This window comes from Triplophysa rosa, linkage group LG2 (genome assembly GCF_024868665.1).
Source record: "Triplophysa rosa linkage group LG2, Trosa_1v2, whole genome shotgun sequence".
NCBI lineage: Eukaryota > Metazoa > Chordata > Actinopteri > Cypriniformes > Nemacheilidae > Triplophysa > Triplophysa rosa.
The window spans coordinates 10447727-10472899 of NC_079891.1; the positions used below are offsets into that span (position 1 = coordinate 10447727).

At 39.5% G+C, this 25173-nt stretch overlaps 1 protein-coding gene across 3 annotated transcripts in view; it reads left to right on the plus strand.

Moving 5' to 3' along the window:
* The window catches only part of nol6 (nucleolar protein 6 (RNA-associated)), a 143422-nt gene that overhangs the window by 96807 nt on the left and 21442 nt on the right, over window positions 1-25173 (plus strand). For all 3 annotated transcript variants that reach the window (XM_057358686.1, XM_057358666.1, XM_057358675.1), the window contains exons 12-16: window positions 707-884; window positions 2600-2722; window positions 2808-2956; window positions 12311-12383; window positions 12456-12596. In XM_057358686.1, coding sequence (XP_057214669.1) covers window positions 707-884; window positions 2600-2722; window positions 2808-2956; window positions 12311-12383; window positions 12456-12596 — 664 coding nt within the window. The remainder of the gene's footprint in view (window positions 1-706; window positions 885-2599; window positions 2723-2807; window positions 2957-12310; window positions 12384-12455; window positions 12597-25173) is intronic.

The following is a 25173-nucleotide window of genomic DNA, read 5'->3' on the forward strand; positions in this document are numbered from 1 at the left end:
TAAATTTCCGACTTCAACTAACACAGTGTCTACACTGGTAACACATACGGCTTGTTCTAATGGGACTGTCACGCCACGCCAGTGTGGACAAAATGTAAAATTATAATGGGTTCTAATGCGTTTTATTGTCTTTTGTCCTGCCCTGTGCCGTGTAGACTCGGTGTTAGTCCTAGTCCTATTTAAGGATAAGCCCTTTCTGTGAAACCGAACCCTAGTGTCACACTGCAAAAAAATGACATTCTTACTAAGCATTTTTGTTTTGTTTTATAGTACAAATATCTTAACATTCTTAAATCAAGATACATTTTCTTGACCAGAAAAGTGACGCAAGATATTTTGTCTTGTTTTAAGAAATAAAATATATGAATTAGGGATGTTTTTGTTTAAAACAAGCAAAAAATCTGCCGGTGGGGTGAGAAAGACTTATTTAAATTAGGTACTTAAGAAAAAAGTAAAATTCAAGTTTATTTTTCTCACCCCATTGGCAGATTTTTTGCTTGTTTTAAACACAAATTTACATAACTCTTATATTTCCTTTTTTAGAACAAGACTAAATATCGTGTCACTTTTATTGTCAAGAAAATATATATTGATTTAAGTTTTAGATATTTTCACTAGAAAACAAGACAAACATGCTCTGCATGTTTTTGCTGTGCACAGACATAAAGTTGGTCATTAGCTCTTGTTCCCTGTTGCTCTCTCTTAGCCTCAGTGAGCTGGTCAAGTTGCAGGCTTCCTGTAAGAAGCTTTCATTGCTCAATGAGCTCATGGACCACAGCGGGAACTATGTCCTCGCTGCATTTCCTTTCATTTTGTCCCTCTTGCAACAAGGACTTGGAGAAAGGATCCACCTTCTGGCACATTCACTGCCTCCTGACCCAGAGGTAGATACAATTTTAAGTTTTCAACACAAAAAAGATTCATAAATGTGATTGCAAAATGAATAATTGCTGTCAGTAGGTCTTGACAATCTTGACATCTGCAAGCAGCAGTTGTGGGTGCAAACATAATGGCCCCATCGCTACATGGTGGTTCTCAGAAAGCAATGCACTGTGTATTTAAGTTGGTAAATATCAGTGGACTACTTTCAAGTAACGCATAGCACCACCAACTGGCAGCAGGCAGTGTCACTTGCAAATGACTTCAAAACAGTCCACATATAGACTGTTTCATCGGACGCTCGCACTGGGACTGCAGGTCTGGTCTGTGTTTGTTTATCGTCTGGCTATTATCTAATAATATAACTATTGTATTTAATTTGTTAATATTAATTTATATTATTATTTTATTGTATAATAATTGTATTAAATGATTTGTTGAATTTTGTTGTATGTTAATTTTATTGAATAAATAATTTGTTGAATGCGTCGTGTGTCTTTGATTACATTCACACTGCCACCAAAATCCGATTTTCTTGCTCATATGTGACCCAGATCTGTTTACTGCATGACAGTGTGAACAGGACAAACCACATGGAATCCGATCTTTTTAAATCTGATCTGAGCCACTTTCATATGTGGTCCTAAATTAGATACAGGTCTGATGTTTCGCAATGCGACCTCCGTCTGAATGGTCATATTTTTCATGTGTCTTTTGCATCATTGTAGATCGACATGTGTCACAATTCTGTGCTGATTTAAAGCTTCACGCGCATTCTGTTGACAGAAGTGCACTTTACAGCTCGGTTGCCAAACATTAAGCATCAGATGGTCTTTTATCGCTTTGCATCCACCACTCGCGTGCGTGTTGACACAGTGGTAAAGCATAAGCTATAGGTGTGTTCTACTCCATGCTGGGACTTGTAGACTAGCTTGCGCACACCCCGAGAGCAGACTGCTCTGCGAATGCTCTCAAATCACGCCGCGAGAATGGTCTGCTCAGTACCGCATATTCAAACACACCCGCTGACTTGACCATTGCTTATTTCTGTATGACAGCGTGCTGCGTGTTACGTGTTATTGTTGTTTTGTGCATGTGATTCAGTTTACAACCATCACAAATTCACACTGGAATCTGATATTGGCCACATTTTTAAAGTAATGTGAACAGCTGAACAAAAAATCTGATCTGAGCAAAAATCAGAATTGAGCATTAAGTCTTGCAGTGTGAACGTTGTCTTTGTCACATTTAAAGAAACCGTATGGGACATTGACATCTAGTGGTTGAGCTTGATATCGCAGTCTAAATTTAAAATATTGGAGAGACAAGTTTAGCCAAGTAACGGTTCTTCTCGTTTTTTTTTTTGTTATCATAAATAGTCTACGGGCACTCTATTATTTGCAAATTCAGTTTTATGTATATAGCGCTTTTCGCAATTTTCATTGTTGCAAAGCAGCTTTACATGCATCATAATAAAAATAATAATACTAGGGGAAAAATAAAAGAGAATATACGTACTGGAAGTTAATGGCAGTCAACGAACATGCGCATACGCAGTGACATTTATGTTGTTGCTTTGAAACCATCTATAATTACCCATTTAATGAATTTGCTTGCCCTGCGTTGTTTTCCATGAGCCACTGCATGGCACTGTAGTGATTGGGCCTGTTATCATTGTTTGCAGCTATATTTAGATGTTTACTTTGTCATTGATTTTCAGTGGTCTGTGGACAGTGCACCTCCAAAGCACAAGAACCAACCACCATTATGCGTTGGCCTGCTGCTAAACCTTCAACATGCTCTTTGTAGTCTCGAGAGGGGACCACCAGCAGACAGCCCCAAGGTAAATTAACCCATATATGCACAGAAATTAGAGTTAATGTCTATTCTGCAGAATATTTTGAAACCACTAATGTTGGTGTTTTCAGGCCACAGAGTTTAGGCAGATGTGGGGTTCTCGGTCAGAGTTGCGACGCTTTCAGGATGGAGCCATCACTGAAGCAGTGCTGTGGTCTGGAAGCTCTGTCTGTCAGAAGAGACTCATTTTAAGGGAGATTATTGCTCACCTGCTACAGCTGTATGTCTCTGCTCCATTATTTACTGATCTAAACTGAAATTTTTAATGAAGGATATGCTCCAAAAATGACAAGGTTTTGCTAAGTTGCTACGATCATAGAAAACCTGGAGATATGAGAACATTTAGGAAATATCATTTATATTGAGTTAGTCATTCAATTCCAACATTTACGTCCCCAGATAAGGTATGGCATCGTTAATGTTAACCCGATTTTAATTCTTATAATGTATATACAAAAGTAAGGACCTCTTTATTGTGTTACATACTAATATCCACCTAACAGACAAATTTGACTGTTTACTTTTAATTATTAACTTAGTCACTTTGTCATGTCCCCTGGGCTGTATTTTAATCAATGCTTGCCTTTTTGTAATGAAAAGTTTTTGTTTGTGTTGTGTGCCCACCCCGAACTTTCGTGACATTGGCTCCTTAATCAAAGATTTGCCCAGTGTAATGACGTTCCACAAAGCATTTGTCATGGAATGGCTAAAGAACCGAGCTTTCACATCAGGGGAAACGATTGACTGCCTTTAGCTATTTTACACATGTAAGATAGGTGGTGCTGATGTACAATGAGTTTGCTGTTGTTTTGCTAAAACAAGATGATATTTGATGCTCCCATGCATATGCTATATAAGCATATTACCAGCATACATGTATTGCTAATCTAGCATATATTTACTTCAGAGAAGCTCTGTATGCTGTTTTTTTTAGAAACTTTTCAGATCAAGTACCACCTTTAAAGGTGCCATAGAAAGAAAACACTATTTACCTAGGCATAGATGAATAATAAGAGGTCTGTAAATGGAAATGACATATCGTGAGCCTCAAACACCATTGTTTCCCCCTTATTGTGTTAATCGTGTGCATGCAAAATACCACTGAAAAACAGGCCAATCTATACATAACACCGACTGTGACGTTACAGTCGGGATGTATGCCCCCAACGTTGCTTATACCCGCCCATGTTCTAGACCAGCCTGACGTGCACAGCCCGAATCATCGGAAGTTCAACAGGTATTGTGAATAGGGTTGGGCGATTTCTACCAAATTGGCATCGGACGATGTCTACCATCTATGTCACGATGGACGATGACATAGTTGTCTTCTTTAAACAAGCCGCAATGTTATGAAGTGAGGCGCATCTAGGCGAGAGTTGCACAGAGACACGTCTTCTTTATACAGCGCGAGCTGGGCAGTTATCAAGTCAGGCATGTCATCTATCCAGTGCAAACTTCTCAGTTATAAACTCATGCGCGTTCTTCTTTATACAGCGCGAGCTGGGCAGCTATCAAGTTAGGCGTCTGTACCGTGCAGTGCAAGCTTCTCAGGTAAAAACTCATGAGCATTTTCTTATACAACGCGAGCTGCGAAGACACGTATACAGTTATAAAGTCAGGCGGGTCTGCGCAAGGTGAGCGTCTTTTTTAAACTGCGCGAGCTGCACAATTATAAAGTCAGGCGCGTCTGATCTGTATTGTGTGAGTTTATATGCCCATTAAGCCCCGTTTATATTTGTTTACAATGCACTTTGAAGCACAGAGGAGCGAGAGTTATGTAACGAAAGTGAATGGGACCGTTTTTCGAACCTGGCACCATATCAAGCTGGGTTCACTCAACGTTTTTATACTGATTTAAGAAGAGGGCAATTCCGACTATATTACCATTAGGACCCCTGCCGCAAGCAGTAAGCAGTGATCTTATCCACTTTTTACATTTCACGTCTGACAGTAGCGATCTGTTTGCTGTGTGAGCTAGTGGCATGAGCCTCGCAGCGAAACAGCCAATCACAGCAGAGCTCAATATTAATATTCACGACCCTTCCAAATAAGGTAATAACAGACCTTTTCATTCTAGGCACAAATCCTAGGTTTGTAAATGGACATGTTAAACCGTTTCTGGATAATTTTTGCACTTAATAAGCCCACATACTTCTATGTAGATATCAGAGAACAATATAACATATTGTTTCAATTAATTCTATGGCACCTTTAATAAAATTTGTTGTTCAAAGTACCACCTAATGACTGCCATAGAAAATTACATGAATAAACACTCAAATTAATGTAGGGCTGTGAACCTGTACTTGCATCATGATTCGATACACCTCGTCCTCCAACACTTTTTTATTTACCAGCTGTTTTGAAACTAAATAAGTTTTTTCCCTTTTTTTTCAAGTTAGTCAGCAGTAATAGTGGACACAAAACACTTTTCTGTAGTGCACTGTAAACAGGGCTCTGTAAATTACTCTTATTGGGGATTTATTCACTTTGTGGGGACTTAAGCTCAATTAAAGAACGACATTTAACAGAAAATCTGTAAAAAATACATACATTAACAGGCAGAAAACCGCTGTATAGAACACATGGATATCTAGGTTTTAAGTAGCTAAGTCTGTCTTGTTTATTAGACACTTTACAGCAGCGGCTCGTCAAGGTGGCACGTCAAAACTAAATCGCAATGCACACTTCATTGATTTAACCTCGAGTAGAGGCAGATGCGTGTTGAATTAGTGCTTTACAGCATTAACAACAACCGATTTAAACAGCGGTTCATGTTCAGAAATACATGTACATAAGAAGCTTAATTTGCTTGCAGCTTGTCGGAAAAGAGAGTGTGAGAGACGTACAAGCGTCTGTCTGCTTCCGCTCTGTGTTTGAGCTGCCTATCACGTGCCTGAGTTCAGTGTTTCCCATTTATTGACGAGACTGTGGCGACCCGCCATAGTCCATTTGGTCCGCCACAGTCTTAAAACGATATATATTTTTTCTTATAACAACATAAATATTTCTAACGTTGAATTCTGCACCGTTGTTTCGTTGCTGTGCCATTGTTCACAGCTAGACGAAAGCTGTGAAAGCACAGAGCCCCCTCTCTGTTGCTTCAACGCAATGTGGGCAGCACAAACACATACTGTACGTACGAACACACGCTTGCTCACTCGCTACTGTTTCAGCTTTCGCAGTTGAAACGCAGAAACGCGAACTGGTCAGGATTTGAGATGTCGCCAAGCAATACTGAATAATAAATCGTTGAGGCAAGTAAAATCTAACTAATGTTTCAATATATACTGCAGTTATCCACCAGTACAAACATTATTTTATCAGTGTACGACAGAGCAAACAGATAGCATTACCTCATGGCTTAAGCACCATTATGTTCAGCTTTCATATTATTTCCAGCTGAAATAGCAGTCTGCATATTGGGACATTTGACAAACACCATTTCTGTCGTTCTAAATGAGCAGCGCGTCTACACAACGGAGCTGTATGCATTACGCGCACCCATAACATTTTTAATGATGATCTTTCGTCGCTATATCCTCTAATATACTTATTTTGGCAAAAGCACTTTTTAACCCTTTCCACATCGCTCCGATCATGCTTCAAGCTAGAGCCCTGCACGGGCCTAAAATTTAAGCCCTGGCCTGAGACGCTCAGGCCCTAGCCCGGCCCATGTCTGCCAACTTATCAGAATTCTCAGCCCGAGTCCGACTAAAGCCCGTCGTGTTTTTTGTACCTCCGCATTACACAGGCTGTCGCAGTTCAGTTTTGTTTTTAATGGCAAATAATCAAAAATTTCGTTTTGTTTCTTAAGTTAATTTAGAGAAATGTTTGGAGTATTTTTTGTTTGTGGCTCAGCCAAGTGCAGAACATATAGTCTGATTGCTAACTGCGCTGGAGCGCGAATTTGAATTAATGATGTGAATGACACCGTTTAACTGAACAATACGGAATTTTTAGGAGGATGTATTGACAGAAATGCAATATACAGTAATATACATAACTATTTCTTCAGAGGTGTTTAAAGACCTTACGTAATGAACCATTATGTTTGTAATACCTTAGAATAAGCTATTTATATCTACATACAGAGCGGCCCTTCATATATTGAATTCCCGCCATGTTTTATACATCAGCCCTAAACGGACAAACAACCCTACAACGCGCGTTTCCTCTTCCTTTCCGCTGCGGTATCGTGGTGAAGCGGATTGCGGGATGATCCGTACAAATAATGTTATCCGGTGCGGAACGCATGTGACCCGTGGATTAACTGAAAGTTTATTCATCGAGTAAAAGAGTAAAACGCACTCTCGCTCGCTCTCCAGTTTCAGTTCCAACGCGCTCTCGCTCTCAACCCAGATAGCACAATCCATCTGGTTTACGTCTATTTGACGTCTGCATTTACATCTGCAAGACATCTGCAATACATAGTTTGCTCATCTGCAATACGTCTCGGAGACGTCTGAACGTCTGTAATACATCTGCTAAAGATCTGGAGATCTGCTGCTTAAAAATGTCTGCTAAACATCTTAGAAAGAGCTGTTGTACATCCATTCTAAATCATAAACATCTTACAGACATCTTCTAGATGTCTATATGACGTCTGACAGCAGACATCTCCGAGACGTATTGCAGATGAGCAAACTATGTATTGTAGATGTCTTGCCGATGTAAATGCAGACGTCAAATAGACGTAAACCAGATGTATGTGTGCTATCAGGGAAGCATCTGGACGAGTACAATATTAAAGCGGTTCCAGATAAACAATGACGCTCAAAACTGCTCCGTCACACAGCTAATATTACAACAACAAAATATATTGGTATGTTAGTAATGTTACTCGCGTAGTGATCCGAATCAAAGCAACCTCCTCGGGGGTGATTCTTAGACGATCTTTCTCTCCAACGTCTCTCTGCTGGAAAGTATCTCCATAGATATGTGAGTATATCTGCTAAAAGTCTTAGTACCTCGGGTCTTAACGCGTATCTGCTGGAAAGTCATTATAATATTAACACGGGTCCTTGCTCCTGCCTGACTTTTATCCTACTTTTTAATCTTAAAATCCACAAACCGTTTATTTTATGTAATACATAAGACATCGCTCTTTCTACTGTCCTTCTAATGCCCGCAAAATCTCTTCCCTGCGTCAACATCGAGAACGACATCTTTTTGTACTGTCGTGGCCACCGTCGTGTTTGGACTGAGCGATTCGTGGCAAATCTATAATACAACGCTAGTGGCCGCTGTTAATCGAGAACTGCTGAAACTGTTTCAAAAGTTAATATAGTTTAGAATAAATAAATAGTTAAAAAGTACTAAAATAGTTTAGTTTTGTTTTTAATGGTAAATTATATTGCATTTTGTTTCTTTATTAAGTTAGTTTAGAGAAATGTTTTGAGTATTTTTGTTTGTTGCTCAGGCACAGAACGCAGTTTGATTGCCAACTGCTCCAATTTTAATGATTTGTTTGCATGATGGGCATGAGTCTGCTTAAATTTAATTCTTAAATTTAGCTTTGGCTGTCGCCGCGAGAAAATAAATTTTACGTGTGCGCGCGCCACACGATTACATGCTGTCCTGTGTCACCTTGTCCCAAACTTGTATATTTGGTTTGTCGGCCATCAAGCAGCGCTTCTCAGACTGATTGGCGTGTACCGCAGGAGAAAGCGTCTGTCATTAATTGCTCTCGTGTTACTTGGATGTAAACTGATAGGTGTGAGCAATGCACGCATAATGTTGAAAACATAATCACAAACTTAACATTACTCTGTTGTGCCGTGAGAGTGTAAGCTTTTCTTACGGGTTAACTACACAGTCGCCGCATTATAATAATGTATGCATGCTCTGGTCCAGATAGTAAAGTGATAATGCCATGCGGGGGAGTGGGACAATGGCACTGTGAAAAAGGCCCGATGCCTGGCCTGCGTTTTAATATATGGTAATAAATAAATTGGTTCAACCATTAAACACTTTTTTGCTTCATGGCTCATGCTCTACACGTTTTGACTGTTTGTGAACCACAGCTTTTAGCTAAGATTGCAGCATTTACCTTTAAAATATGCAACATTTTCTTACGGGGGACCATTCCCTCATAGTCTCACAACATTCTGTGGGAAACACTGTAACTGACGAGTTACATCGACCAATGATAAATAAACAATAATTCATACAACAGTATTAAAATTGCAGATAGGCTATATGAGATTTATTCCGTATTTATCAATCATTTATAACATTTGAAATTGTATTTAAAACACAAATTTAATATGTGACCCTGGACAAACAAAACCAGTCTTATGTGTACATTTTTCAAAATTGAGATTTTTACATCATCTGAAAGCTGAATAAATAATAAAATGATGCATAAGTGTGCAATTTGGGACGCACCTTTAGTGTCTTGAAAGAACGTCTACACTCTTATCCTGGGACAATGCTTGGTTAATCTAGTTTCTCTCGATAATTGATGTTTGATTATTACTATTTTCTGAACCTGTTGAAGTTGAATCTTGAAATCTTGTTTTCTACTGCACTGAAGAGAGGCCCTCATCGGACGCGAGGACTTCCTCTCGAATTGAAGGTTGCATATTAAACCGTGGACTTGAAAGTCTATTGTTTTAAGGTATTGTTCATGATGTTAAGTGGGTTGTCATGGGAAAGAGTTAAAAAATCACTTGGTTTGAAAGTAATGTATGCATAAGCAGGAATATCAGGTAATTATTATGTAAGATAATGTCAATGGGTTACATAGTCCGATTAAGAGGAGCAAAATCATTGCTAAAAAGAAGCTAGAAAGAATACAGGTAATTTATTGGCAAGAGACTCATCTACCCTCATGAGAAACTGAAGAAACTGGGTTTTCAAAATACTTTTTATTCATCTCACAAATCTGGGCGAAGAGGAGTGGCCATTTTGATTTCTAATAGTGTGAATTTAGAATTTATATCCGGAATTAAAGACAAAGAGGGTACGTACTAGGGGTGTCCTCAACTAAGGATTTACATAGTCGAATCAGAATTGTCACGTCTTGCCTATAGTCGACTGATAGTCAAATCGCATGCGTGTGTGTATGCATGTGGGTACAAGTAACACCAGGTGCTCTAGACTGCAACCAAAATGCTCACGAATGCGACCATTTTTTTTATAACGTGCGAGGTAAAATTTCACAGGGTCGCATTGGTGCGAGTGCATAAAACAAATTTTTGCCCCACCAAAGATTTATTTGAACATTTAATGTGATTTGGGAGTAGTGAATGACGCACTTGTGATTAGTGCATGAAAGAGCGAGCAGAGAGCTTGTGCACTCCCTCTGCCTCCAGAGTGTGTGTTTGACTTCATTCGATGTTGCACAGACCGAACAGCATAAAAGCATCGCGGGACAGAGTGCTCAATATGCTTTTAAAACGCTCTCACGGAACATTGATGTCATATTCCGATCATTCTACGCAGCACTTAATGAAGTCGAGCACGTCGATTTCTGAACTGTCTCTCTCCCTCACACTTTAATCAAAAGCAAGGTCGGAAGTCAGAATCCATGTTTCACGTGCCGCATTCGGAGAATATTTTACCTGAATTGCAGAGAGTTGTGAATGTTCTCAAAAACATGTTGCCTTTTCTTCCCTGACAAATGTTCCGCACATGCAGCTGACATAAAGGAAAAATCCTATCCAGTGAAGTGTTTTCCGTGTTAACTTCTATCTTTTGCGATGTCCTAACAGCTGTGAAAAACAAACAGCGCGTCAATGTCTGCTAATGTCTGATTCACGACGTAATGACTCATTTGAACCAGTTAATTTTGTTGAAACAACTCGTATATCAAACACTTGCTTCATACGTGCTTGAACCTCGAATTACAATAGGGTTTCAACGCTCTTTTGAAATATGGGGTCTTTTAAAATGCGGGTGGTCTTTTTGTAGCTCAGTTGGTAGAGCATTGCGCTAACAACGCAAGGCTGTGGGTTTGATCCCAGGGAACATACACTTATAAAAAAAAGACCAAATGCACAAATGTATATTGACTATATCCTAACAGTATATCGGCTATTGGTTAAAGCAAGAACTACTATACATAATAACCTAATAGACTAATGATATTTGATTGTGTTTGTCCATGACGGGTGGATAATAGTCAAAAATATTTCTATAGTTTCAGTTTAATTGTTTATGCTTGACCTGTGTGAATTTTGAAATCTCCATCATACCCATATGAAACACATTATTGATAAAACAATATAATGAATAAAATTCATTCAACATTTATGAATTCTGAGCCTTAAATGCAATCACCAGAAGTAAAACGTTATTACACACAGACTACACCACAGTCGCTCTGCATCAGCTCCATGACGTTTAACGCCCCCTGACAACAGCGGTAGTCTCTTTTAGCAACTTAGTAGCAACCACTATTTTAAAGGAACGTAAAAGCAGTGTTTTGCTGTGGGGCGATGGAACGTGAACCTGGCTAAAATGCTAACACGCTTCCGGGTTGTGTATACAAAAATACTAGGGCTGTCAACGTTAACGCGTTAACGCATGCGATTAATTTTTTCAAATTAACGCGTGAAAAATATTTTACGCAATTAACGCAGCATCCGTTTGTTTTGACATTTTTTGTCTAGCGTTACATTATGTAATCACGCTCTTATTCGTGTACAGGCTTTTAAACCACTTAAGCGCGATTTGAAACAGTTGCTTTGATGCGTTCAATGAAGATGGACAGCTTCTAAACTGTGGGACGCGGCAAAATGCAACGCGAGGTCCAGTCTGGTGTAAACAGTCATGGGCTGAAGGCTGCGTCGGTGAATCTTTTTTATATTGCATCTGTGTTAAGTTCTCTTTCATGCTTGAATGGATAAAACCACACAAGATTATGTCAGAAAGCCCGTTTTGTCTAGCATTTTCTTAAGCAAGACTTCAAAGTGTAAAATAAAATCTTAAATGAATGCAAAGAGTTGTGAAAATGGGAGTGCGGTGACGGTCAGATCTGCGTACTGAGACAGCTCTTAAAGGGGCCACGTTCTTAAACGTGCTGCTGTGACTCCTGTCACTAATGTTAATCAAAGAACAAAATAAAAGAAGAAATCAATGTGATTTTGTAGCTTTAATGAGAATTCTTCTGCATTTAATTTACAATTTAGCATTAAAGACTGTAAAGTGTTTGAGAACTTCCTTCAATTTCTGTATATTTCATGATAGCTCTCAATTATATTGTTGAATGGCTATAATTAATGTTAAAATAATCAATTTAATAGAGACATCAGTTACAGTACTAAAATCAAAATGTTTTCTTTCATTCATAAAATGACGCTGTTAAAGAAATATGTTGTTTCTACATCAATTTGAAAATTAAATGTGAAATTATTCAAATGTAAAAATATATTTTAAAATATTATTGTTATGTGTGATTAATCGTAATTAATCACAGGAAATGTGTGATTAATCCGATTAATTTTTTTAATCGATTGACAGCACTAAAAAATACATAATTTCTGCAGCATTCTATACCATACAGTAACACCATTAATGTCATACCTTTTAATTTACCCATCATTTTGTTTAATTTATCTTGATTTAGTCATGCAGACATTCCTGGGTCGTGTGTCAGATTTGTCGGACAGCTTGACAGCCTCATCACAGTTGACAAAGAGGTGCTTTATGGATTTTTTTCAGTTTTAATGTGTAACACATTCCACAGTCCTCAGTGCATTTTTGTTTTTTAGGACTCTACTACAGGAGAGGAGGAGAGTCTGAAAGTGATTCAGGCCTATGAGGATCTGAGCAGGAAGCTCTGGCAGTTGGAGGGTCTACCACTGTCTATTACCTCAGTCCAAGGAGCCCACCAAGTCATAAGATGCACACAGGTCATACTTTTACTTACATTTGCTCGTTTCACATTTATGCATTTGGCAGATACTTTTATCCATCAGTTTTAACAACTTGAGTGTTTTTCCTGGCTCAAAATGAAGCGGAGGTGCTGCCATCCTGATCGTGCACGTGTAGGCCTACCGTCTCTTTTAGTTGCTCAATCAAACAACATATTTTAAGTGTTGTAATAATTAGATGATTAAAGAAAGCAACAATTGATAACAATTGATTAAATGGTTTTAAAACATTATTTGATAAATCAACATAGCAATTTGTGTGTTTATTTACTTGTTATTGGGCCCTTTTACAGTGTTTACAGTCTTTTGTAAAAGCTGTATACACTGTCATGGACATAGACATTACCCTCACTGTCATCCTTCCCTTTTGCGACTAAAACAATTTTATTTTGTTTGGCATTTATTTCCTCTCTTTTGACGTGAAACCCCGCTACACTCTCTCCATGCTGGGAGCTATCCCTACCTGACTCTGTGATGAATGGAATACAAATACAGTACATTTTTAGAACACAATAAAATTGCTTTTAACTTTTGACCACTAGGTGTCACAAAATCTTTGAGGCAGACAAAATGTGCCAACAATGATACATACCAAGTTTCGTGTCAATACCCAAAAGTGTCGCAAAGATACAGCCACATGACCCTTTGGCATGCTCGCTTTAGAATTCGTTAACACTGTATACGCGAACCAGTCAATCAATCAAAAATCTTTTAATAACTTTTGGTCTGATGCTACAGATGCTACATATACCCATGGAATAAAGTTCTCCTTCGCTGCGACGGATTTCCGTTAATTGCAGCGAGTCTACGATGGATTTCCGTCAATTGCAGGGTTCCAGCCTGTCCTTAATGTCTTAAATTCACTTTTCATAATGTTGTTAATCCTTTGACACATACGATCACACCGGTGTGATTAGAACATTCAGCGCTTTGGCTGGCACTGAGCCAGAGACAGAATCAACCCTGTCACATATCACAACTACGCAGTGCTTTCAACCACATATTCAATGTTTAATTTAGGCTTCAGACATATACACGTGCCTACAAGCACAAAATACATTTAGAGATTGCATAATACACACTGATGTCTATGGAAGCGACAATAACAATCTCCTCAAATGTAATTTGACGGATGTGTTTTATTCAGATCAGACACAGTATCTGCAATGTAATCAATTATTAAGATCACTCAATTCTTCTACCAGTTCACCAGGCACTTACGTTGGTGTTTTTAAGAGAAGTGGATGAATTCACGTGATGTAAATCCGGCAGATCTCAGACCACGGCAGAAACAAACATGGCGGCGCCCGCTTCTAGATCAACTAACGCGATCATTATAAAAGTGTTTAAACAACAAAACACATTCACATGCACATATTTGCCAATCGGAATGTCAGATATTTCACGACATAGTTAACAGTTTGTGATTTTTTTTTTGAGTAAAAAAGAAAAATTATGTAAAAGCAATGCATCAGTCACAGCTGCTGTGGCTTTGCGGTGTGTCACACAATAAGCAGTGCTGCGTCACCATGGAAATGTTAAAGTGATACCTTCTTAACGGTCGCCTTAGAAAAGCTAGTCAAACACTGTAAATAGTCAAACACTGAAACGGGTGTCAGGTGTAGTCAAGCTTCAGGAAAATGGTTTCACAGCCAAAAGGCAGAAAAAGTGAAAAGCACTCTGGAGACAAACAAAATTTTTGGTCTTTAGTGATGCTTTTATTTTGTTCTTTTGTTCTGTTAATTATTAAGAGTTTCAGAAAATATTGATTGGTCTTATAAGATAAATAAAAAAAATGCACTGAAAAATTATAGATGGTTTATTATTTGTCTAGGTAAATATATTTTTTTCATAGATTAAAAATAGCTTTTAAAATACTGTCAATATTACGTAAAGTGGTTCAAAACATCTCCCTTTAAAACGCTATTGGTTTCGACTATTTAGAAGTGTCTGTTAAAGGAATATGACTCTGCCTGGAAAAAAAATCAGTCAGAAGAATTTTTTTCACTTTAATCCATGCATACCAAATTTCGTGCAAATCTGACAAATTTTGTAGGAGTTCAAAAATTGTTTTCTATATAATTCAATATGGCGAACAGGAAGTATGGTGTAATATGACAATTCGGCTTGAGCCAACAAATATACTAATGTCAATTGATACCATTATGATGATTTCTTCGTATGTTATAAGCATTTTAATAAATTTAAATACATCTCTTGACCACTAGGCGGCGCTGGCCTATAACTTTACAAGTCCTCTCAGAACTTGACTATTTGTAGCGATTCGCCATTGCATTTGTAAAATACTGCATTTTATAGAAAAATTCCAAATGGGCGAGCCCACAATGGCAGACTGAAGAACATTGGGTTTCCGTTGACTCTGCATGACTCAAGGAATTAAATGAGACCACTCTCATGATTTAGACCAAAGTTTTCAAAAGCTATGAGGAAAAAAAATTCCGGACCACTAGGTGGCGCTATCCCGATACTGTGCATGTTACCTCAGGTCATGTCTGCGATGGCATGTACCAAGTTTTGTGTCAATACACAAAAATTTGGGCAAGATACAGCATCAAATCCATTTTGGTATGCTTACCGTCAAATTCGTTGATGCGCTACATTAGAACCGATTGGACAATTGAAAATCTTTGAACTACTCTTTGTCATCATTATCTCAAGATGCTGCATACCAAATTTCGGGCAAGTCAGACAAACAGGCTTGGAGGAGTTCGAAAATATTTTTTTTTTGAAAAATTCTAAATTGCAAAATTTTCATAACAGTGTAGTGTATTTCGGGGAAACTATGTGTTTAACCACAGTAACATGCGTATAATTAATTGTGATTAACCATTAATTATTTTATACACTTTAACCTGATGCAGCAGACCTAATAACAGCGACAAACTAAATACACTCGTCCACCGAGTGATCAGCAGATCATATATCAACTCTAAGAAATATTACTCCCCTGGCCTGGAAAAACAATACTCTTACTGTAAGTACAGTACCACTTCAGAAATCGTAACGAAATCAAGCAGTTTAAGTGACATTGATATGTGATAAATAAACACAGAAACAATTCGAGCGTGGATACACATGCGGTTTATTTATCTACACTACGGGGGAACTAAAACCAACTACTAACAAGGACCAAACATTAACAAACAAACATAAAAACGTAAAACAGTAGAAAATGAAAGAAAATAGATAAAGCAAAGAAAAGGGCAGTATTAAATCAGCTATTCACATCTGCACGAACCATCAAGGACAAATCTCCTTATTTAAAAAGGGCAAAGCTTATACGCAACTGGTTAGCAATAGTTCAGATACTTGCATTGACTTCTTTGGTTCTCGGGACACGTGCTGGCGCGCGTATCAAAGGGTCCTGATGCGTTCAGAGCGAGCTGGGAGTCCCTTGGATTTAGCTGACCCAAACTGCTGGAAGAGGCTATCTCTGAGGAGAGACAGGTCTCGTGAGGTTGAAAGAACACGAACGAGCGCACAAGCGCGAACGCACACAAGCGAACGAACATACACAAAAGAGCCAGCTTTCCTGCGTGTTCAGATGTTTTAACACAGAGGGCGTCACGCCCCTCCAAGGTGGGCGATCCAATGGAGATAGTTTTGGGCGCGAAAACATGTTTCTTTGTCCGGCACACTAACTCATTTGCATTCATGGTCGCCTGGGAGTTTGGAGCAGGAATAGACTTAGAATAGAATAAAATGAGTATGGTATAAAATACATTACTGTGCTATACACCATATTCTAAGACACGAAAAGGGAAACACGTAGATATGAAACATGAAAGGGTTACAATTACATTGACCTGCAGTTTGGACAAGAATGTAAATATACACAGAATACCACTAAGCACATATGCCTATGAGGTTATACAGTGGCTTGCAAAAGTATTCAACCCCCTTCATTTTATTCACATTTTGTTATGCTGCTGCCTTATCTTAAACTACTTTAAATGATTTTTTTTACATTAATCTACACTCCATGCACAATAATGACTAAACAAAAAACTGATTTTTGACAGCTTTGCAAATTTATTAAAAATAAAAAACAAAAATAAGTACAATGCATAAGTATTCACACCCTTCTCTCAGAAAATGGTTAAAGCGCCTTTACAGACTCAAATCTTTTTGGGTATGATGTGAAAAGCTTTACACATCTGCATTTGGCAATTTTTTGTCATTCTTCTCCTCAGATCCTCTCAAACTCTGTCAGGTTGGATGGAGATGATCAGTAGACAGACATTTTCAGGTTTCTACAGAGAATGTTCAGTTGGGTTCAAGCATTAGCTGGGCCACTCAAGGACATAGACAGAGTTGTCCATAAGCCACTCTTGCATTGTTTTAGTTGTGTGCTTAGGATCATTGTCATGTTGGAGAATTTACCTTCTGCCCTGTCCGAGGTTCTGAATGTTCTGGGCTAGGTTTTCATGATCATTATCTCCGTATTTTGTGTACAGTCCCTGAAGCTGAAAAACACTCCCACTTCATGATGCTGTTTCCACTACACTTTACTGTTAAGACGGTATTGTACAGGTGTTGAGCAGTGCTTGTTTTTCTCCAGACATGATGCATGAATCTGAGATTCATCAGACCAGAATATCTTGTTTCTGACAGTTTGAAAGATTCGTTGAAGTATGTTTTTGCATATTTCAAGTTTCCATGTGTCTTCACTGAGCAAAGGTTTGAGTCTGGCCACTAAGCCATAAAGCCCAGATTGGTGGAGTGTTGCAGTGATGTTTGTCCTTCTGTAAGTTTCTCCCATCTCCATATATGATCATGGAGCTCAACCAGAGTAATCATCAGCTTCTTGGTCACCGCTCTAACCGAGACCCTTCCTCATCGATGACTCAGTTTGGACAGGAGGTCAGCTCAAGTAAGAGATCTGGTGGTTCCAAACCTCTTTCATTGAGGATAAATGGAGGCTACATGCTTCTGTGAACCTTCAATACAGCAGATTTTTTTCAGAAGTCTTCCCCAGATCTGTGCCTTGATACAATCCTGTCTCAAAGCTCTACTGGCAGTTCTTTTGACCTCATGTCTTGGTTTTTACTTTGATATGCATTTTCAGCTGTTGCACCCTTTATAGAGAGGTATGTGCCGCTCCAAATCATACTTATTCAATTGAATTTGGCACAGGTTAACTCCACTCGAAGTGTATAAACATTAACAAGTAAAACTAATGCTTCGGAGCAAAATTTCATGCAATGTACTTATTTTTGTTTTTTATTTTTAAAAAAGTTGCAAAGCTGTCAAAACTCAGTTTTTTGTTTTGTCATTATTGTGCATGGAGTGTAGATTAATGTCAAAAAATAATAATTTAAAGTAGTTTAAGATAAGGCAGCAGCATAACAAAATGTGAACAAAATGAAGGGGGTTGAATACTTTTGCAAGCCACTGTAGGTGAAGGAGAATAACATAGAGGCAAGCATACAATGTGGAGATTCATGTGTATACACTTTAAACCAGTCTTTTGTGGCTAAGGAAAGAGAAAGAGACATTCTTTTGGAAGAATTTGAGGCTCTCAGTCCCTGGGGGCCACATGGCTTTTCTCACTTTGGTGAACAGTCCTGTCCTCCCCCAAGAACCTCCTTTGAAGTCTAGGGGAGAGTATCCGAATCTGTCCTGGTTTAGATGAAGGCAATGCCAATTGATGATGCTCCAAGCCACAAATGAACCAACCCCCATTTCTCTACGATGTTCTGATGCAGAGATATAGGTCTTGTTAAACGGTTGCTTAGTTGACCTAAGTTTGTTGCTATGGGAGTTGCTTCATAGCTTCATGAAGATCCTGGGATACTGATTGGTTGCCTGAGTTAAATGATCCCACCCCCTTGTCTTTACAACACTGTAAAAGAACCAGGTGGATATCTGCAGCACAATGGCAGTCTGTGGGATCGGTGGCTAGGTTGCTGTAAATGGTTATGGGCGTGGCTTCATGAAGTTTCTGGGATACTGATTGGTTATGGGCGTGGCTTCATGAAGTTTCTGGGTTACTGATTGGTTGCCCACCCCCCTTGTCTCTACGACATTAATCTGCAAAGATTTCCATCTGGGCCTTTTATAATGGGAGTCTGTGGAATCGGTTGCTAGATTGCTGTAAATGGTGTGCTATGGCCATGGTTTCATAGCTTTATGATGATGCTGAGAGACTGATTGGTTGCCTGAGTAAAATGAGCCCACCCCGTTGTCTCTATGACGCTGTACTGCGAAGATATCCCACTTTTATAATGCCCTTATACGTCTATCGGGAAATTTGGGGGGCTCTTACGCCCCAGGGGTGCAACTTACACCCCATTGTGAGGAATGTTCTTTCAGAGCCTGCCAGCCTCTTCAACTGTGGTAACCTGCATGTTTCTACAAAGTACTCGCTCAGAGCTATGACCCATCAAAGTTCGGTGCAATGTTAAGTCAATGGGATTTTTCGAGTGATTTTTTTTGCACCCCTAACGAACACCGATCGCCCGATCGCTTATAAAAGTCATAGCACACCTCTCCTCAATAAGCCACTCGAATTGAGCCCTCAGTCACGGGTCTACGACAAACGCTGCTTTGCTAGCACCACTAATAATAATATGCTGGCAAGATAGATATAGTGATGCTTTGCTTCACAAGCACCACCAAATATATAAATAAATATATATACAGTGAGGGAAATAATTATTTGATCCCTTGCTGATTTTGTAAGTTTGCCTGGTTACAAAGAAATGAAGGGTCTATCATTTTTATGGGAGGTTTTAATTTGCAGCATGTGTAATATTAACTGATAGAGACAGAATATTTTTTTAAAATTAGGGGGAAAAATGTTATATAAAGGTTATAAATTGATTTGCATTTCAGTGCGTGAAATAAGTATTTGATCCCCTACCAACTAGCAAGAATTCTGGCTCCACAGTAGGGGTGACCCCGAATTGTCGACGATTCGATGCTTCGATCGGAGGAGCCTGACCAACTTTATGGAGATGCAGATTTCATTTTCCAACAGGACTTGGCACCTGCACACAGTGCCAAAGCTACCAGTACCTGGTTTAAGGACCATGGTATCCCTGTTCTTAATTGGCCAGCAAACTCGCCTGACCTTAACCCCATAGAAAATCTATGGGGTATTGTGAAGAGGAAGATGCGATATGCCAGAACCAACAATGCAGAAGAGCTGAAGGCCACTATCAGAGCAACCTGGCCTCTCATAACACCTGAGCAGTGCCACAGACTGATCGACTCCATGCCACGCCGCATTGCTGCAGTAATTCAGGCAAAAGGAGCCCCAACTAAGTATTGAGTGCTGTACATGCTCATACTTTTCATGTTCATACTTTTCAGTTGGCCAAGATTTCTAAAAATCCTTTCTTTGTATTGGTCTCAAGTAATATTCTAATTTTCTGAGATACTGAATTTGGGATTTTCATTAGTTGTCAGTTATAATGATCAAATTAAAAGAAATAAACATTTGAAATATATCAGTCTGTGTGTAATGAATTAATATAATATACAAGTTTCACTTTTTGAATGGAATTAGTGAAATAAATCAACTTTTTGATGATATTCTAATTATATGACCAGCACCTGTATATACAGTGAGGGAAATAATTGTTTGATGTGAGCACTTCTCCTTTGCCGAGATAATCCATCCACCTCACAGGTGTGGCATATCAAGATGCTGATTAGACAGCATGATTATTGCACAGGTGTGCCTTGGGCTGGCCACAATAAAAGGCCACTCTAAACATAGTATTTACAATACTGTTCCAGAACAGTACAATCCGAATATTCAAGTGTGTGCAGTGCATTTCACAGATGATTGCTTCATGAACCTGGGAGAGATCAAGCCCGGCTGTGCACGAAAGCTTTTGTTAAAATGTGGGGCAATTCCAACCATTACTACTTCGCAAGGACAGTCTGGCACTTCAGATTCGCATATTTTAAGTAATAAGTATATTTTCATTGTAAAAGACTTTGTTACGACCTAACGCGAGTTGAGTTTGTTGTGTGTTTGTGATCTGTAAATGCAGACATGCGCGCATCGTGAAAAAAGACAACATAAGTCCTAATAATCAGTAATTATGTTCCAACTAGAGGCAACAGATGTCGTGTTTATAATGGGGTTTGTCTTTGTTGAGTCACGAGGAGACATGGCGTAACACTGGTTGATCACTAAAGGCAAATCTTTATAACGTTGTATATAAAAGGTAAAACAGTTAGCTATAGTTTTTAACTATTTAAAATAATATATTTAAAAAAAAACTTACCAATCATTTACATCCTGCTCATTACAGTCGCTGTAAGTTGATGTATCTGCTTGATCATCTTCATTTTCTGGATAGGATTCGGTCTCGAATTGATAAGGAAAGTAACGATGACATTTTATCACCTGTCAGTACAATTGCTTGGGGAACATGATGTTTCCGAATATGGTAAGAGGTGTTACCTTTCCGTTTCATGCTTGCAGTATTCGACCAATCACTACGCACTGGTTAACTGGTCAATCATAGCACACCTCGCTTTTCAGAGCGATGAGCTTTGTAAAAAATCTGCACGTTTCAGAGAGGCGAGGCAAAAAGGAAATAAATACATGCTCGGTGTGTGGAAAATACAGTGTTTTTGAACCTTAAATATAATTATTATATATATATACTAACCTTAGTATAATCAAGATGGCGCCGCGGATGGCTGCCTCGGTTTGGAGCGCTCTAGTACTTATGTGTTTTTTGTTTGTTTTTCCTGTTTTGAGCTACTCTTCTTTAATCACTTTTTCCAGGGACGAATTGCTTAACATTAAGCAATGCCCTTCTGTCAATCTTTTTCCTAATTTTTCCTAATTCAGACGTCTTACTGGACATTTTACTCGGAGGAGCGGCAGCTCTATACAAACGCTCTAAAAGACGCAAGCGGGGAAAGCGAGCGGGTGCGCTCGTCAGACTCCGACGACGCGGATTTAGGACCCCGCTGCCGAGTATACACCTGGCGAATGTCCGCTCCCTTACCAACAAAACGGACGAAATACTCTTACTCACCAGGACAAACAAAGATTTTTCCAACTCCGCTGCACTGTGTTTCACAGATACAGTACATGGCTCAATGACATCATACCGGACAGCTTCGTATAAACGAAGGTTGGTGCAGAGATATAACAACACTGAAGAAGATGTGCTTTTCGTACTTAGAAGCATTCTCTATCAACTGCAAACCTTTTTATTCGCGAGTTTTCCTCGTTTATTCTCGTGAATGTTTACATTCCTCCACATGCTTGTGCGAGCATGGTGCTGCAACAGCTGGCGGATTACATCACTGATACGGAGCAGCAACACTCGGATTCTCTTATTATTATTATTATTGGGGACTTTAAAAGAGCAAACCTCTCCCGTGAGCTGCCAAAATACAGGCAGCATATCACATGCCCCACCAGAGATAGCAACATTCTGGATCACTGTTACACCACAATACGGGATGCATACCACTCTGTTCCCAGAGCAGCTCTGGGTCTCTCTGATCATTGCCTGGTTCATCTTCTTCCGACCTACAGACAGAAGCTTAAATCTGCCAAACCTGTAGCAAGAACAGCAAAGAGATGGAGCAGCGAAACAGAGCGGGCCTTACAAGCCTGTTTCGACTGCACGGATTGGAGTGTCTTTGAAGCTGCAGCCACTGATCTGGATGAGTTAACTGACACAGTGACATCCTACATCAGCTTCTGTGAGGACATGTGTATTCCCACCAGGACTCATTTAACATACAACAATGACAAACCATGGTTTACAATGAAACTGAGACCGCTTTGTCAGGCCAAAGAAGATGCTTACAGAAGTGGGGACAAAGTCTTGTATAATCAGGCCAAAAACACACTGACAAAGAAGATGCTTACAGAAGTGGGGACAAAGTCTTGTATAATCAGGCCAAAAACACACTGACTAAGGAGATAAGAGCAGCTAAGAGAAGCTACTCTGAAAAGCTGAAGAACCAGTTTTCAGCCAACGACCCTGCATCAGTGTGGAAAGGCCTGAAAGACATTACCAACTACAAGCCATCATCCCCTCAGTCTGTGGGTAATCAACGACTGGCTGACGACCTGAACGACTTCTATTGTCGTTTTGAAATGCAGAGTCGCACCCTCCACACCCACCCTGACCCTATCTCTGCTATACCATTAACACCTCCTCTTGACACTCAACCTGCACTTAAGATCTGCGAAGAGGATGTGTGCCAGCTTTTCCGCAAACAAAAGATCAGAAAAGCACCAGGCCCAGACAATGTCTCACCCTCCTGCCTGAAAGTCTGTGCGGAGCAGCTGTCGCCCATCTTCACTAATATTTTCAACAGATCTTTGGAGCAGTGTGAAGTCCCTTCATGCTTCAAACGCTCCACCATAATCCCTGTACAGAAGAAACCCAAAATCTCTGGACTTAATGACTACAGGCCTGTTGCTTTAACATCTGTGGTCATGAAGTCATTTGAGAGACTTGTACTGGCCCACCTGAAGGACATCACCAGACCACTTCTTGATCCCCTCCAGTTTGCTTACCGAGCAAACAGGTCTGTGGACGATGCAGTAATCATGGGACTGCATTACATCCTACAACACCTTGACAGACCATGGACTTACTTCAGGATCCTGTTTGTAGACTTCAGCTCGGCCTTCAACACCATTATCCCTGACCTCCTTCTGCCCAAGCTTACCCAGCTCTCTGTGCCAACCTCTACCTGTCAGTGGATTATTAACTTCCTGTCGAACAGGCAGCAGCTAGTGAGGTTGGGAAAATTTAAATCCAGCACATGTACCATCAGCACCGGAGCTCCTCAAGGATGTGTTCTTTCTCCACTGCTATTTTCACTCTACACAATAATATGTAATATGACAAAACATAATTTCTTGCCTGTTTATTTTATGCTTTGGATTTATATATTATTTTAGTTTTTCTCCATTCTCCAAAACGCAGCAGGTTCGTGAAAATGTGATACTATGTGAATGCAGGTGCTGTTGTTGATGTATTCGTTATGCTGCTGTTTGCATGTTAAAATAAATCTGTGAAAAAAATGTTTGTATATTTAACGTGTCACAGACCCTCGTCAACTGTAGCTGTCTCATTTCGAAGTCTGCATCCTCCGGATGTCGCATGCGAAGGCGTATGCGGTGGACAAACGCGACCTCCGGATCGGTTAACAGTTAATGTTCGGATAACGGTTCTCGGTTAGGGAAATTAACCGAAATGAGCATCCCTAGTATACACATTGCATTACATCTAAAACAAATGGTATTTGTTTTAGCCCTGTCATTTGACCCCTCTAAATTAGGTTTCATATTAATTTGGAGTATTGACACAAAACTTTGTATACAATATCAGTAGCATATCTTGTTCACCTCACATTAATTTGCCGACAGCACCACCTATTTATTATTATTTAATTATAGGGTTGGGTATCGTAAGATTTTATTCGGTTTCCGATTCCGGTTCCAGTTTTGCCTAATGATTCCTGGTTCCGATTCCCATTCCATTTAAATGAACTATTATTTGTTTGACTATTTTACCTTAATTGAATGGAGTGTTGCTGTAAGGTAGGAAGTAATGTCGAGTAATGCTAGTCCAACAATCACACATGCTGCAAAATGTTTTTTACAATATAACTATACACTGTAACATTCTGCCTTTCAAGCAGGAATAAGCCGGTTGACCAAGTAGTCCCTTGAGGGCTAAGACACTTGTTAATTTCCCTAAATTAATGAAATATAAAAATATTAACGGTCATGCTTATAATCACGTAGGCTAAACATACACTCCATAAAGCCCCGGACAACTCCTTGTTCAGGCCCTTGTAATCTCAAAGTTGGTCTACTGCAATCCTCTCCTTGCTGGTCTTCCTGCAAAGGCAATCAAACCACCAGCTGATGCAGCAGCACGCCTCGTCTTCCAACAGCCCAAAAGGGCTCATGTGATGCCCCTTTTAATCTCCCTCCACTGGCTACCGATTGAAGCCCGTATCAGATTCAAGTCACTAATGCTTGCCTACAGAACTATCACTGGCTCTGCACCGGCATACTTTCACACCCTCCTACACTCTTACACCCCATCAAGAACCCTGCGTTCAGAAAATAAACTGCATCTTGTATTGCCTTCTCAAAAGGGCAGTGTATCGCTTTCCCGCTCATTCTCCTTCATAACTCCTTGCTGGTGGAACATTCTTCCAAACTCAGTCCGGTCAACCACATCTCACAACATTCAAAAAACAACTTAAAACCAATCTCTTCTGTGAATACTTGACAGGTAAATGATAAAAAAAAACCTCTCTCTCGATAATTGTTCTGGCTTTTGTGGAAACTAGTAACTTGGTGTTAGAATTTATTGTATTTTTGCCCCTGTATGACATATGGCTTTATTGCTTCCTAAACTCTCTGTAAGTCGCTTTGGATAAAAGCGTCTGCAGCTAAATGTAAATCACTGATAGCGTATAGTGCAGACAGTTTGGCACAAACTCAGAAATATGGTAGAATACACTGTTATACGCAGTTAACTCTACGTGCACACCGCACCAAACTCTTTGGTAGAGA